The sequence below is a fragment of the Anas platyrhynchos genome, chromosome 19 (genome assembly GCF_047663525.1).
Source record: "Anas platyrhynchos isolate ZD024472 breed Pekin duck chromosome 19, IASCAAS_PekinDuck_T2T, whole genome shotgun sequence".
Taxonomy (NCBI): Eukaryota; Metazoa; Chordata; class Aves; order Anseriformes; family Anatidae; genus Anas; species Anas platyrhynchos.
This window is the reverse complement of record NC_092605.1, coordinates 7164513-7178029: the sequence shown is the minus strand read 5'-3', so window position 1 is coordinate 7178029 and position 13517 is coordinate 7164513. Positions and strand designations below refer to the sequence as shown.

Here is a 13517-nt window from a genome sequence, read left to right as displayed (position 1 = left end):
AAAGTTGAGATAGCACACACGAAGTCAGAGGGCATGCACATGGGTAGCCTTTGTCCAGGTTTAAGGATTTGCTGGCATTTGTATGAGTTTCTATAATTTGCATAAATTTGCAGCTCTTTTTAAATAATTGCTCTGAGGACTTGTATGCAGTACATTACTAAACATCAAAGCAAAGTTCTGGAACAAGTGTGTGTGTGCTGGTGTTTTTTTTATATATAGATTTTATTTTTTTTCCTGTAGCAGCTCTTCCAAATCAGAAGATAGGAGAAATGATCTATATTTAGAATGACTTAGGACTTGCTGCTTAAGCAAGAGGAAGCATTATTTGTATGCATTGCAGTCTGTTTCAAAAGACAGAGTGATGTTTCATCATTTTATTGTCAGATCTGGAAAGGGAGACTGTTTGCCATTCTAGGTGCATGATGAGACCTGTAGGATGTATAATACATTAGTGTTTTGTCATAATTCTTTTGACTTTGGCTTTGGCTCTATCCACCTGTTCATTAGTGCATACTAAGCGAAACAGGTGAATACTTAACAAGTCGAATCGAAACTAGAATGTGATACAATATACCTGGAAGCAGAAGCCTGCCTTCTTGCATTTGTATGATTTTTTTTTCCTCCTATACATCGTGGAATGGGAGAAAATATTTATCAAGCCAGTTTAGTTGGTATCCTACAGCTCTTGTTCTAGTTGGTAGCCATGAACAAACTGATTTTTAAAGCCTTTTTCTTGCATTTAGCTTTGAAATTTTAATTTCAGTTACTGCAATTTAAGCACAAATTGTATCATTAGGAAATAAAGGTTTCCAGAAAGATACATATGTAGGTATATGTATGGAGACATGCTTAAGTGGAATAGGAAATATTTATTTTGAGCGTTTAATATAACACTTAGAACAATAGCATGTAGTTAAACCAAAAATATTACCTGAAAGTAAAAGCAGTATTCAAAAGAAGTAAACCTGTTCCTTTAAACATTCAAGATTTTAGCAGTCTCTACAGAAACAAAACAATAATTGCTAACTGCGTAAAGCAAAATGCATCCTCAGGAGAGACAACTAAAACTTGGCTCGGCAAGCTTCAGAAGTCTTTGCCCTTGAATTCCTCCAGCAACTTGTTACTTTAAGAGTCAAACTGCAGTTACCTGGTATTTGTGTCTGAACAAGCAGGAGAAAAAAGACAAATTTTCAGTTCCCAGCCAGTACAGCAAGGCAGGTTTCGGGGAGGTAATGCTGCTTGGCCACAGTGGGTGAAATAAGTCTCCCCCCACCACCTAGGATCAGTTTGGAGCTTCCCCTAACAGCATGGATTTCAGTGGGATTATGATATTAGGCTGTTTATGGTCTGCATTGCTGTGAGATTGGCATGGCAAAAGTGTTTCCAAGTGACATTAAGCCCTTGCATTTCAATGAACTGAAACTGCAACTTAGGTACGCAGTGAGTAGTTCTGTGCTGCTGCACTTTGATCTGCCTCTTCGTGGCCTTAAGTCTCGGTGATTAGGTATGCTACTGTTTAATCTAACTCAGCATTATGTGTAGAACAAGTACTACTGTTTCGTGATTCCTGTTGAAACACGCAGCCTGCATTACACATTTTAATTCCACTGATGCTTTTTTCTTTTTTTCTTTACACCTGTCGTCAGTAATATATCATTTCACAACAGGTGTGCACTAGCAGGAATCTTTGCTTGCTATGTTTCAGATTCAGTTTTTAAAACTGCTTGAAGTGCTTTCTTCTGTTGAAACTAAAATCTCAGTGTCGAACTAAATTCATTTTTGTGTTTGGACACTATGTACGTGTAGGTAATGTGAAGGATTATAAATGTTGGATTAACAGAAATTGCTACTTTTTTATAACAATTGTTTACTTGAAGGAAACATCTAACCTGTTTCAAGAATCTGCATTTTAAATTCTCTTGGTCTGGAGGTTTGCTTTTAAACCTGCCATTATATCAAACAGCTTTTTAGTTATTGCTGCAGGGTGTAGCACTCCCAGTTCTTGCGTGACAGAGATGTCATCATGTTGAGGTAGCCTTGGGCATTGAAACTTATTAAACCTTATTTGTTTTATAAGTGATTCAGTATACAAGTGTGAGTAATAATTAAAAAAAATAAAACGCCCTACACGGTGATCTGATGAAACTCGAGAGTCTTAAGAACAGGGCATTTCCCTGAGCTGTCTCTAATGCAAAGGTTATTTAGCAATAGCTGCATGCTTATGTAAATTTTGCTCCAGGGAAGAAAGAACTCTCCAACTCTATTCTTTCAGACCCAGAGGCACAAAAATAGAATATTTCCAAATAGAATGTTTCCCAAGTCTCTATTTTTTTGGCATTCTTAAAGAATTAGTGATGCTAGGATTGTCCATTGGCGTTATTTTTTAAAAAGATGGTATTGTTTGATGGTTTGGTGGTAAAGGTGCCCAAAAAGCAAAGCTGATACAAGGAGAAAAAAAAAATCCTTTCTTATGGAAGGGCACTGACCTCTTTACCTCTTTCTGGTAATACTGCATCTCTTCTCTTTTTGAAGAGTACAGAGTATTCCAACATGGCCTTTTCTGATACCTCTGTGTTGTTTTGTTTTTTTTTTTTGTCACCAGAAGTACTGAGGTTAGTTCAAGCTTCAGAGTTTCTGTTAGCATTAGATTGATTTTATTCTTCCTTTTAGAATATAGTGTTGTCTAAAGCATTATATATAGTATTTTAAGTATTCAGAATCTATTTTGGCAGTCTTGTTAAGATGGAAGTCCTGATCTATTAGTCTAAATTTTTCAGGCTTTCAATCGATAAATAACTAAGATGATACAAGAACTTAACTCCTTCTGCCAACTATTTAACTGTGCTGTGTATCAAAGCTTGTCAGAGTAATTACCATGATCAATACCCTGACACACACTATTTCTAGTTGTATTGAAGCTGTATAAAGAACAAGGGCTTTAACTCAACTCTTTCACCATTTGTTGCACTTGCAGTGCGTTCCATACTCTCTACTTTCAAGCAAATTTATTATTCTGACAGCACGTCCTCCCTCACCTTGTTTACCTCCCCACGTCTAGCCTGGAGGCAGGAATGAGTGATAGCTTTCCCTCGACCTGGATGCTGTGCCACTACTAGGGGGTGCTCCAGAGTAATGAAAGATACCATTTTCTTCTCTTCCCGCAGAGGCTGAAATTATCCTCCCAGTCCTTGCCTTGTTGGTTACAACCAGAGGGTAGGTTCAGACCTGCGACTCCTGCTCGGCAGGAAGGTAGACTTGCTGCCAAGCAGTCAGGCCACCCTTAATGGTGATTTGTATAGCTTGGGGAACATGTCCCGGAGATGATCCTGATTGATATATCTCACAGAGGTCGGGCCTAAAGTGGGTTATGTAGACAATTGGAAGGTGTGGTGTATTTCTTCTATGATTACTAAGAAACTGGGTTTTGTTTTCCTTGCACCATGCTATTTCTAAAGCAAAACCAGACTTGACAGTCGTCATTGCTTGCACACCACTGATTTTCTCTAATTTGTAGGTGGCTTAATTATTTATAAGAGAGGGAGTCACATACTTTTCAACAGTTCAACAGGTTGGGTGAGTTGGTGTATGCTCTGTGTCCTCATTAAAGTGGAGGGACCAGGGTGTAACTCCGATTGCCTGGATACTCCAACAGACAGGCTCCTTACTTTCAGTATTATTACTTGCTGACACTAAAATGTCTATATGGGTGGCAAACCAAGCTTATTAATTATTTTGTTTGTATCAGATTTTTCTGAAACGGTGTGCCTCGGATGTTTTTCTTCCTTCAAGGCAGGAAGTTTAAACTAAATACTGTAATGCTGATTTGTCCTTTTTTCCTTATTTATTTTTTTATTTGTTTGCTTGCAGTGGTGCACCGTGCACTTTGCTTTTTAGTATAACCCCTGTATGTATGCTCTAGTGTTGCAGGATTTTTCTAAGACAGTAAGTTTGCTTTATATGCATGTTAGTAACATAAAACAAAAATAGAAAAATACACACATCTTTTATTTTAGAGGCCGATAGAGCAGGTAGAGTGCTCTTTTATTTCCCCAGAGGAGTTATCAATGAAGCTTGAACGTTTGACAAATTTCGGGCTTGTGAATGTTTTTACATGCTTTGATTCATGAAGAAGTCATGAAAACATCATCTTAATATTAAAAAAAAAAAAAAAAAAAGGTTGGGGGGTGGAAGCTGAAGCTGGATTCCCAGCTTTGTTGACCATCCAAAGAGTAGTACTCAGCTGTATGGTTATTGCCTACTTTTATAAGAATTGTTTTCTGCTTAAAAAAATATTAGATTTTCTTTGAGAGAAAGAAAATGCTTAACGTGTCACTTGCTGAAACACCAATCATCTGGTAGAAGGTTATGTTCCACCTGCAGTGTACATCAGTTGGTGCAAACAAAACTTTTTCCATTTCACATGTACCTCTTTTTCAGCTTTATTTATTCCAAAATCAATAAATAACATTTTATTTATCAAAAACCATGTAAATATTAAGTCCCCATTTTTAAAGTTTGTTTATTAACTTGTAACACACTAGCTACAGTGTTATTTGGTTAATTTGTACTTCCATAAAAACTTGCATCAATGAAATAAAACCCCTTACTTCATATTCGAGAGTAAGGGAGAACATTGAATCAGGTACTAAACTTGTCGAAGATGGGAATAAACTACTATGATTTGTATAGCTGAAAATTTCCTATATTAGAATCTGCATATTTTTCATACTTTATAAGGAAAAAGGTTCATATGGTATGTACAGAGTGTATATTCTTAATGGAAGTTAACATTATTTGTAACTTTAATTCTCAAGTTAAACAGTGCTTTTCCCTGAGATTTTCTTATGTAGACCTGTCTAAAACTTGTCAGGGTTCTTGTGATGGGTTAAACTCTTGCTACTGAATGATTGAAGAGAGGTTTAGTTTCAAGGTGTGGAACCTGATTTGTTTTCTGAAAAAAATAAATAACCGAGCTATCTTGTAGTGTAAATCTCAGTTGAATTACAGCTGTTGCTATAATGATTTTAACATCTGAAAGTACATTATAAAGTTTTGGTGTATTTGTGAGTAGATATTCCATGTTGAAAATCAAATATGAAAATAGTTTGTTATTTAAGTATGTAATGAAACTGTTATAGGAAAACAACGTGTGTTTCGCTTGTCCAGTAAATTCTCTAGAGAAACATGTGAAATTTGTTGAGTTTGCTGTTCTAAATTGACTTGTAAGTGAGGCTGGTTTCTTAGTTGTCTTGAGAAAAAACATTAAAAATAAGTCTTCTACAATAAGTGAAGAGTTTTCTTATTTCCTGCTTTTCTGTTGGTTAATTTCTTCCCTCTTCTCGCTTTGAGGCGATACACCTTCTGGTTATGTTTTTCTCAAGGAGTCAGAACTGAATTCAAAGTTGGCCTTGAGGATGTGAAAACTCAGGAAGAAACTTGCAGAAAGGTGTTAGAATTAAGGAGCTACATAAGAGTGAAAATGCGAGCATGTTCTGAGGCTACTATTCCATCTTTGCAGGAACTCCATGACAGTTTGCTGTGAAGTGTGGGGCTAGAGCTCCAAATGCACTTGCCCAGGAGCATTCCCAAGGCTATATTACAAAGCTTTTTCTTTCCATTATCAGTACTTTAGGAGTTACACTATATTTTGATGGAATATGCTTTAACATAGTCTTAATAAATTTGAGGCAGTCCATGCACACCTTAAAAACAGTATTTGCTCTTACTTGGGCTTGTGTGCAGAGAGGAGAAGTACTTCTGAAGATGAGGTGCTGCAGAAATGCTGCAGTGTCTACTGGCATCCATTGCCACCTGGCAAACCTTGGGAAGAAGCCATCTGTTCTGAACACAGGCACAAAGATACGAAGAAATGAGCTTATGCACACTTCTGCAGAGAGAGAAAAATCAGGCCAATTTTTAGGTTTGTTAACAATACTCTAGATTTATAGATTTGCTAGAGAACCTATAATGGTTCTGTAGCATTTCTGTTTTGTAAGTGTACTTTTTATAGGATGCCTTACAATTGCCTGGTTACTTCAGGAAAACATTAAAAATCTCAAATAATTCAAGATACATTGTTAAATTCCACTATGTAGCTTGTAGTAAAGCTGATCAGAAGTGCTAATTTAGGATTCTAAAATGTAATTTAGTTACAAAACAAAACAGAATGGGTACATAGCCTAAAGGTGTTTTTATTGCTTTTGTTGCTCTTAACCACACCTGCAGTACAGGAGGCATGTGTATTTGGTATGTGTGAGAAAGTACATATTTTTAAGGTAAGTCTGTTCTTGTTTAACTCCTAGGCATGTTTATTGACGAAGGTTTTTCTTCTGGTGAATGGCAAAGTTCAAGGAAAACCAAGTGGCTGAACACAGTAGTTTTGATACATATGAAGTGGACTGGGGAAACTTTAAATGTGTAACATGTTTTTGTCTGCTAGTAATAGTGCTTTTTTCTCCCTGTACAGCTGAGGCTAAATCTTACTGTGATTTTTAACCATATGTAAAATTATTTTGGGGGCTATTTGCAGGACTGAATACTTGAACTCTTCTTTAAATCCCTTGGCACAGGAATTAAAATGTGTCTGGTGGAGGTATATTTGCAGTCAGGGAATTCTGTACTTTTTAGTTTAACAGGGAGTTCTCAAAAGCTGCTGGAGAAGCAGGGTAAAACACTTGGCAGTGGAGTCTGTGCTGTGTCCTGTCTTGTCTGAGTTTGATTGCTACCAACAACCAAGCTCGCTCACGTGTGTCCACCTGTCTTGCTTCTCACAGCAACTGGCGCGTTGATGTGTTCTGTCTAAATTACGAGCAAGGCTTTGTTCAATTTGGAGAACCCTTCGATGTCATGAGGTCCCAAACAGGATGTAGAGTTCCACTTATTCATGGTCTGCAGATTCGTCTTCAGTTCTTAGAGGTTCAAAGCAGCGTGAGCTGTTAAATAATAGCTGCTGTGGTTGCACCTGCATTGAACTGGTGTGACCAAGCACTGAAGCACTGAGCTGGATGGATCAGGGAGCTGAGCTGGCTGAAGAACGGCTCCCCAACCCCCTCCTTGAGCGTGTGTTTTTGGGCCAAATCAGCTCCCAGAGCTGGCTGTCTGCATGAGTGTATGAATGGGAGGGGCAGGCTGAGCCATGGTAGCCTTGACTTGCATTGACTTACAAAGAAGTAGAGCTGCACCCCGAGACTCTTCCTCTTGGCTGTTTAAATTACTAAATAGCTTAGATTATTGCAGGAATATTAAAAAATATTTTAGATCTATATGCCTGATATATTAAGCTTTAGAATCTCTATATTCTTATATTTATTTTCCCTATTTTAATTATAGGCACAGTTATTTAAACATGGCAAAAGAGAAGACTGTTTACCTTATGGTAAGTTTGTAATATCCTGATTTTTGTTTTTAAAGCCATTTCAATTTAAAAAGGAAGAAAGGACGCACAGATAAAGAATGAATGGTTCTGTACAGAGTAAAATAAAGTTTTAAAACATGCAAAGTAAGGGAAAAAGAAGAGAAGCCAAAGTGAGGGAGGAGAAGATACAGCTGAAGAATGTTATGTTGGAAAATCTAATTTGGCAGGTGATCAGGTTCGCCATTGGGCTAAAGGGGCTGAGCACAGAACATAAGATGTGAAACATATTTTAATGAAATTCATTAGAACATATCCTGGTGTTATGCCTGTTAGTGCTGAAAATTTTACAGAAAATTTCCAAGTGTTAACATAAGCCCTGGATTTAGGAAATTCCAAGTTTAAAGAACCTGATGTATACAGGATCCAGCTGGAATCATGTGGTGGTGTTGTTGAAAAGAGGAAAAGTTTCAGTGGAAAGAGATGATAATGGATTAAATTAGGGATAGACAGGTACTTGAGAACACAGAAGTTTCTGAATATTGTATCTTTATGTTGGAAGTATGTTCTCATGGTAAAACCTGGAATTGTTCTGAACTAACTGCACAATACTGGTTTGCTTTTTATTGGTAGTGGAAAAGAGAGGTACAGAGAGATAATGGCTAATTACAGAACACAGCAAAAGAGATCATCTTTCTTGTGGAACTTAGCAAAACACCAGAAATGTGTTTTGTGCTATTCACAGGAATCAAGCAATGATGTAAACTTGCATTAGAATGCTTATAACTTGATTTAATGGAATGATTTTGTGGTTTTGACTTCAGAAGATAAACTACGTAGGTCTAGAGCAGGAAACAGTTTCATTCTCCCAGTTACTAAGTATGACATGCAGACCCTTACTTACTAAAATTATGGATGTGTCCGATAACTAGAAACATGAACAGGCTAGATAAAATATAGTATAATGCAAAATAATTTAAAAGATGCATCTGTACAGCAAAATATTGTCATAATCAAAACAAATATTTGGCTCATGTTGTTAACCCTGCTGGTAAAGTTAGATGTTTTGGCCTGTGGCATCTGGTAGTATGAGGAAAGTAAGGCACATACCAATGAATTAATAAATTTACCCCAGAAAAGACAGAATGCTCACAGCTAAGAAGCAAATATTCAGACAAAAAATTTGGGGGAAAATGAAATGTGAGAGGTGAAAAAAATCAGAGATTGTTAGTTATTACAGGGTTATAACAGAACTGAAGATCAAATAGAAAAAAAGAGGTGGAAGTCAAAGGACAACACAAAAGTGTCCTTTTGTATTATAGAACTGGAGTCCTTTTGTATTATAGAACTGGCGTTAAAAACGAGCACAACTCCTGAGACCATTTGCTTGGATCTGTGGATGATCCACAGTGATTCAGTAGTTGGACTTGGAAAAGGCTTATATTTATATATTCTTAATTTTTTTTTCTCTCTGTGAGTATTGATGTTTCTGCAGTCTTTTAAAGCATTAATATCTAGTTTTTTAAAAGTTGTAAAAAACAAAAATCCAGGTTGCAGGAAGATATTTAAATAATAGTCATTATTGGCTTCACCATTTTGCCTGCATGTATTATTTTACATTATTTACATTATTTCAGTATGTCAGGATAAATCATAAAGCTGTTGAAAACTTGAGTCGATTTTTAAGTCATGTGCCCTACGATTTCTCAGTCTTTGAAAGAATTGCTATATCCTTGATCTCGATATTTTAGAAAACCCAGTATGAGACTGGATTAGAAAGTTGCAGAAAGATGTAATTCTGTATCTGCAGTGCTTACAGTAAGAATGATAGGTCCTCCAGGGTCTGAGTTGTTAGTTCATATTAACTACTGATAAGTTGTAGGCTCTTTCTTTGAGTAAGTCGTTTCAGGCTGCAAATGCAAAAGGACTGTTTTATTTGTAGCATGGATGTGTTTCTTGTGAAAATTTTGAATTCTGGAGTCATTAATCCAAGACTCTCCATTAGTCTCTGTTTTTTACTCTGCCGGACAAATAACTTTGTTAGCTTTGATGTGCCCAAATGAAAGGTTTTGTTGCTGATTGTTTACACGTACACATTATTTTTCATGTCTAAGTGTTTATGGACATTCATCATCATAAAAATTTTCTGTGCAGAGGATTTAAGTTGGTGCTACCTGAAAATAAAAAATGAGGAAAATGAACAGTTTTTTAGTATGCAGAGACTGGTCACAGAGTAACTGAATTGTTTTTTCTGACTTCTGGTTCTGTTAGGCTACTGAAAGTTCTTAGACCATGAAAGATTCTTCAATATGTTTCTTCCGGTGAGAATGAGACGCATAAATGCTCCCTCATGATCTAGATTCGTTTTGATTTTCATAGTCAAAAGTAATCCTTAAAGTAATCCTACCTGTTTGGTAGGTGAAGGATATTACTCTTATTTGGCCATTGTCAAAACTATGACAAAGTAGGTAGTACAGCATTTGCATTTCAGTAACACCTTTAAAAATCTAAATCTGCTACAGATTTTTTGAGATTTTAAACATTTATTCTTTTTTTACTGAGTCTTTTTTAAAGTATTTGTCTTGACATGTTTCTTTTACAGCTGGTACTGTACTTGAGTGTCTTGATAACTGCAAGCTATCAGAAAGTAATCAGATGGTTCTTCGCAAGCTGGGGATGAAACTTGTTCAACGACTTGGACTGACATTTGTGAAACCAAAGGTAGCAAAGTGGAGGTTAGTTTAAAGCTGAAACAATGATTTATTTTTTTTTTTTTTTTAAAGGAAAGTGAATCTTAAAAAAAAAAATCGCAAACACTCCAAAACCTTAAAAAGTCTTACATCCATCCATTTGATTACCAGTCTCTGCCCTCCTGCCTTCCCTCCCCGAAAAAAAAAAAAAAAAGAAATCCTTGTATTATTTAAGACTTGCATACGTCCTTCATTTGAACACTTCGGAGAATTAGATTTCTTATGCTGTATTTAGTTTTCTCTGTTTTTTCAATTTTGGTATAGTAAACCACTGCAATGTTGTGACAACTGAAGTCTTTTGATGTTTCATGTTGCACATTACAAAGTCTCTTCCTATGTAATGCGTAACTTGGTAAAGATGGGAAGGTGGTGAACTTTGTTACTGAAGTTGATTTAATTCAATTTTGTGAGAATGAACTTAATTTTTCCATTTCATTTTTCTACCCTGATTCGATAGAAGGTTCACAGGGGAAAAGTGGTTTGTGATCCCACTTCAGTTTTGCATATTAGTCAGGTTTTGGTGTCTGGTTTTACTTATTGCCAGAGGGCAACCTCTTTTTTAGATTTCTCGCACTGATATTTTTAAAATTGCAGGCTCCATTGGTGACTATTTTTTATTGTATTTCTTTTACCAACTTTTGAGAATGTCCTTAGGCATAGAAAATTCTTTTTAGGTGGAGTGTACCTTGCCCAATGGCAAGAGTCACTTTAGCATGGAAAGTATATCTTTTGTAAGAATGTATCTATACCACAGGCTAAATATCTGAGTACAGCTTGTGCAGAAAGTACTGAGCTGGCTTTAACATTTAAAAACTATTTTTCATAAATTGATATATATATATATATATATATATATATATATTATTTTTTTTTTGGTAGGTTTTGGAGAGTATTTTAGGGCATGGGAATTTTGCCTCTTATTGTCAGTAGTGGAAAGTAGGTTATATTGAAACAGGAAAGGGAGAGAGATGATGAAAGGTACAAAACAGTTTTGCACAGGAACCATTTAAATAGTCTAGCTTTTCTCAACCTAGAAAACAGACAACTGGGTCAGGAGGGAGGAAAATGGGATACTTTTCCCTTTCCTTTAAAGCAACCTCTAAATAACTGGAAAGCTGTATACTGGGAGGTGCAGTCACTTGACAAGCAGGCTTTGTAACAGTATATACCTGTTTCAATTGGAACTTAAATCAGAAAAGATTATTAACTGTCTCTTTTTTATTTGTTTAGGTATCAGCGTGGCTGTCGGTCTCTGGCTGCCAATCTGCAAGCTAAGGGTTCGGTTACGCAGAATCAAATGATAAATGTTGCTGCTAATGAAGCTGAGGATGATGAGGCATATGACATTCCAGGAGAGATTGAAAATGTTGTAGGTGTGTTAAAACCAGACAGAAGTTATCGTAAGGCATGCAAATTAAGTGCACATTAGGAAAATGGCTTGTTTAGTGCTAAGAAAGTAAAGTGTATATCTGCACTAACGTGAACAATTGAAAAGACTATAAAACTTCAATCTGTGCATCTTGTTAAAATATATGGTATTTTTGCCAAATTATTTGAATTTTAGCATCACAAGTAGGAACTCAGTACTTGTAACATTTTTTTTGTGGGGTTGAGGGAGGGAGTTATTGAAATACGCTTTCCCAGTAATGTGAAAGTGTTATCTTGAGCCTTTCAGAGATGGAAGGGTGAATTAAAATTCATAATGAAAAATGAAGTAAATGGCATTACATGAAAGCAAAAGAATTATGTGGAAGATTTTAACCTGTGGTAGTATCGAAGGAACAGCGTTTTCTGTTAGTATGTATTCATAAAGGAGGTCCTCTGCTAGCTTTCTGGTGGATATGCTATAAATAAATAGGCAAAGATTGCATCAGAAAACATCTATAACTTAGTAATCTAAGGAACCTCTGAAAAAAAAAACATTATGACTTCTATTTTGAATCTGTCAGAGTAATTCAAATTTTAAACCAAAATTTCTGTTTTAGAAAACAATTTTGACATCTTTTATGTTTATTTAGTTTCAAGTCATGCTTGTGTGGCCTGTATAATAAATCTGGAAACAAATATTTTTGTTTAAATTGGGAGGCAGTTATGTTAATAGGAAAATGGATTTGTAATGTTTTCAAAAGTATTTCTCTTGTTAAATAAATTAATTGAAACAAAACGATTATTTTCATTTATCTGCAGAGCAATTGTTGGTTGGACTGAAAGACAAAGACACTATTGTCAGGTGGTCTGCAGCAAAAGGGTAGGTTTCGTATTGTTACTCTAAACTATTAAGCTAAACAACAAAAATGCAGTCTAATGTAACTTGTGATTGATAATTTGTGTCTTGCCAATATTCATAGTTACTTCAAATGGCTTTAGCACAGCTCATGCTGTAAATCTGTGTTTATGACTTTATCTAGGTGCATGTGAGATGGGGCTAGTCTACAGGAAAATTACAGCTGGGTTTGGAAATAGACATCTTGTGTAAGATTTGACTTAAAAGCTATAAAGTAGTATTTCTTCAAAATGTCTTTGTTCTCCTCCCCTTTGAAAAAAATATATTTCTGTGTTAATTCTCTACTTTGTAGCTTTTGCTTCAAGCTTGAGATTGGTGTTTTAGGCTAATGGTGTTAGCATGATCCATTGTCACCTTGAATTCAGCCATCGTATTGTAAGCTTCCAGTAACTGAATTTTTCATTGGATTTATTCATCAAATGGTAGTACTAATGAATCACCGTATGTTTTTTTTTTTTTTCTTCTCTAGAATTGGTAGAATAACTGGAAGACTTCCAAAAGAATTAGCAGATGATGTGGTTGGGTCTCTGTTGGATTGTTTTAGGTAAAAATCTTACTTCATATTTTATGTGCATGTGAAACGTGTCTGTTTATGAAATAGGAAGACTCCAGTTACAAAAATAGGTCTAGAAATCTGTAGATCTTATTATCTTTCTTCTCCCAGATTTCAGAATCTCCTAAGGCATAGGTGTACCACACTCAGGGTGTTCAATAAACTATTCCTAATCCTCTGTCTCCACCCCATTCTAAATTAATTTGGAAGGACTAAAATTGATCTTTGGGAATGAATAAATAAATAAATAAACTTTATAAGCTCATTAGCTCGCTCCCTTAAAAATTCCTGGTGTGATCATATCTTAAGTGTTGTGTGCAAATAGTAGACCTGGAAGTGATATTCAAAAGGATTCTGAAGATTATTAGTGTTACAAATCAGTCTCTATGTGAGGGGAGGCTAAAACATCTAGGAAGAGTAATGAATGAAAGGGGTATAACAGAGGTTTATGACGTTGTATATGACAGGGAAATGATTGCTCTCTAGTTTTTATATTATTAGAAACAAACTAAAGTAGGAGGTGACAAGTTTGGGTTACAGAAAAAGTGGTTATTCACAGTACACAGTGAAACTGTAAAA

General features: G+C 35.8%; 1 protein-coding gene across 2 annotated transcripts in view; it reads left to right on the top strand.

Annotated features, from left to right (window-relative positions):
* TBCD (tubulin folding cofactor D) overlaps positions 1 to 13517 on the top strand; it is a 130258-nt gene that overhangs the window by 12670 nt on the left and 104071 nt on the right. For both annotated transcript variants that reach the window (XM_038165607.2, XM_038165606.2), the window contains exons 9-13: positions 7330 to 7375; positions 9954 to 10086; positions 11332 to 11474; positions 12289 to 12349; positions 12855 to 12929. In XM_038165607.2, the coding sequence (XP_038021535.2) occupies positions 7330 to 7375; positions 9954 to 10086; positions 11332 to 11474; positions 12289 to 12349; positions 12855 to 12929 (458 nt within the window). The remainder of the gene's footprint in view (positions 1 to 7329; positions 7376 to 9953; positions 10087 to 11331; positions 11475 to 12288; positions 12350 to 12854; positions 12930 to 13517) is intronic.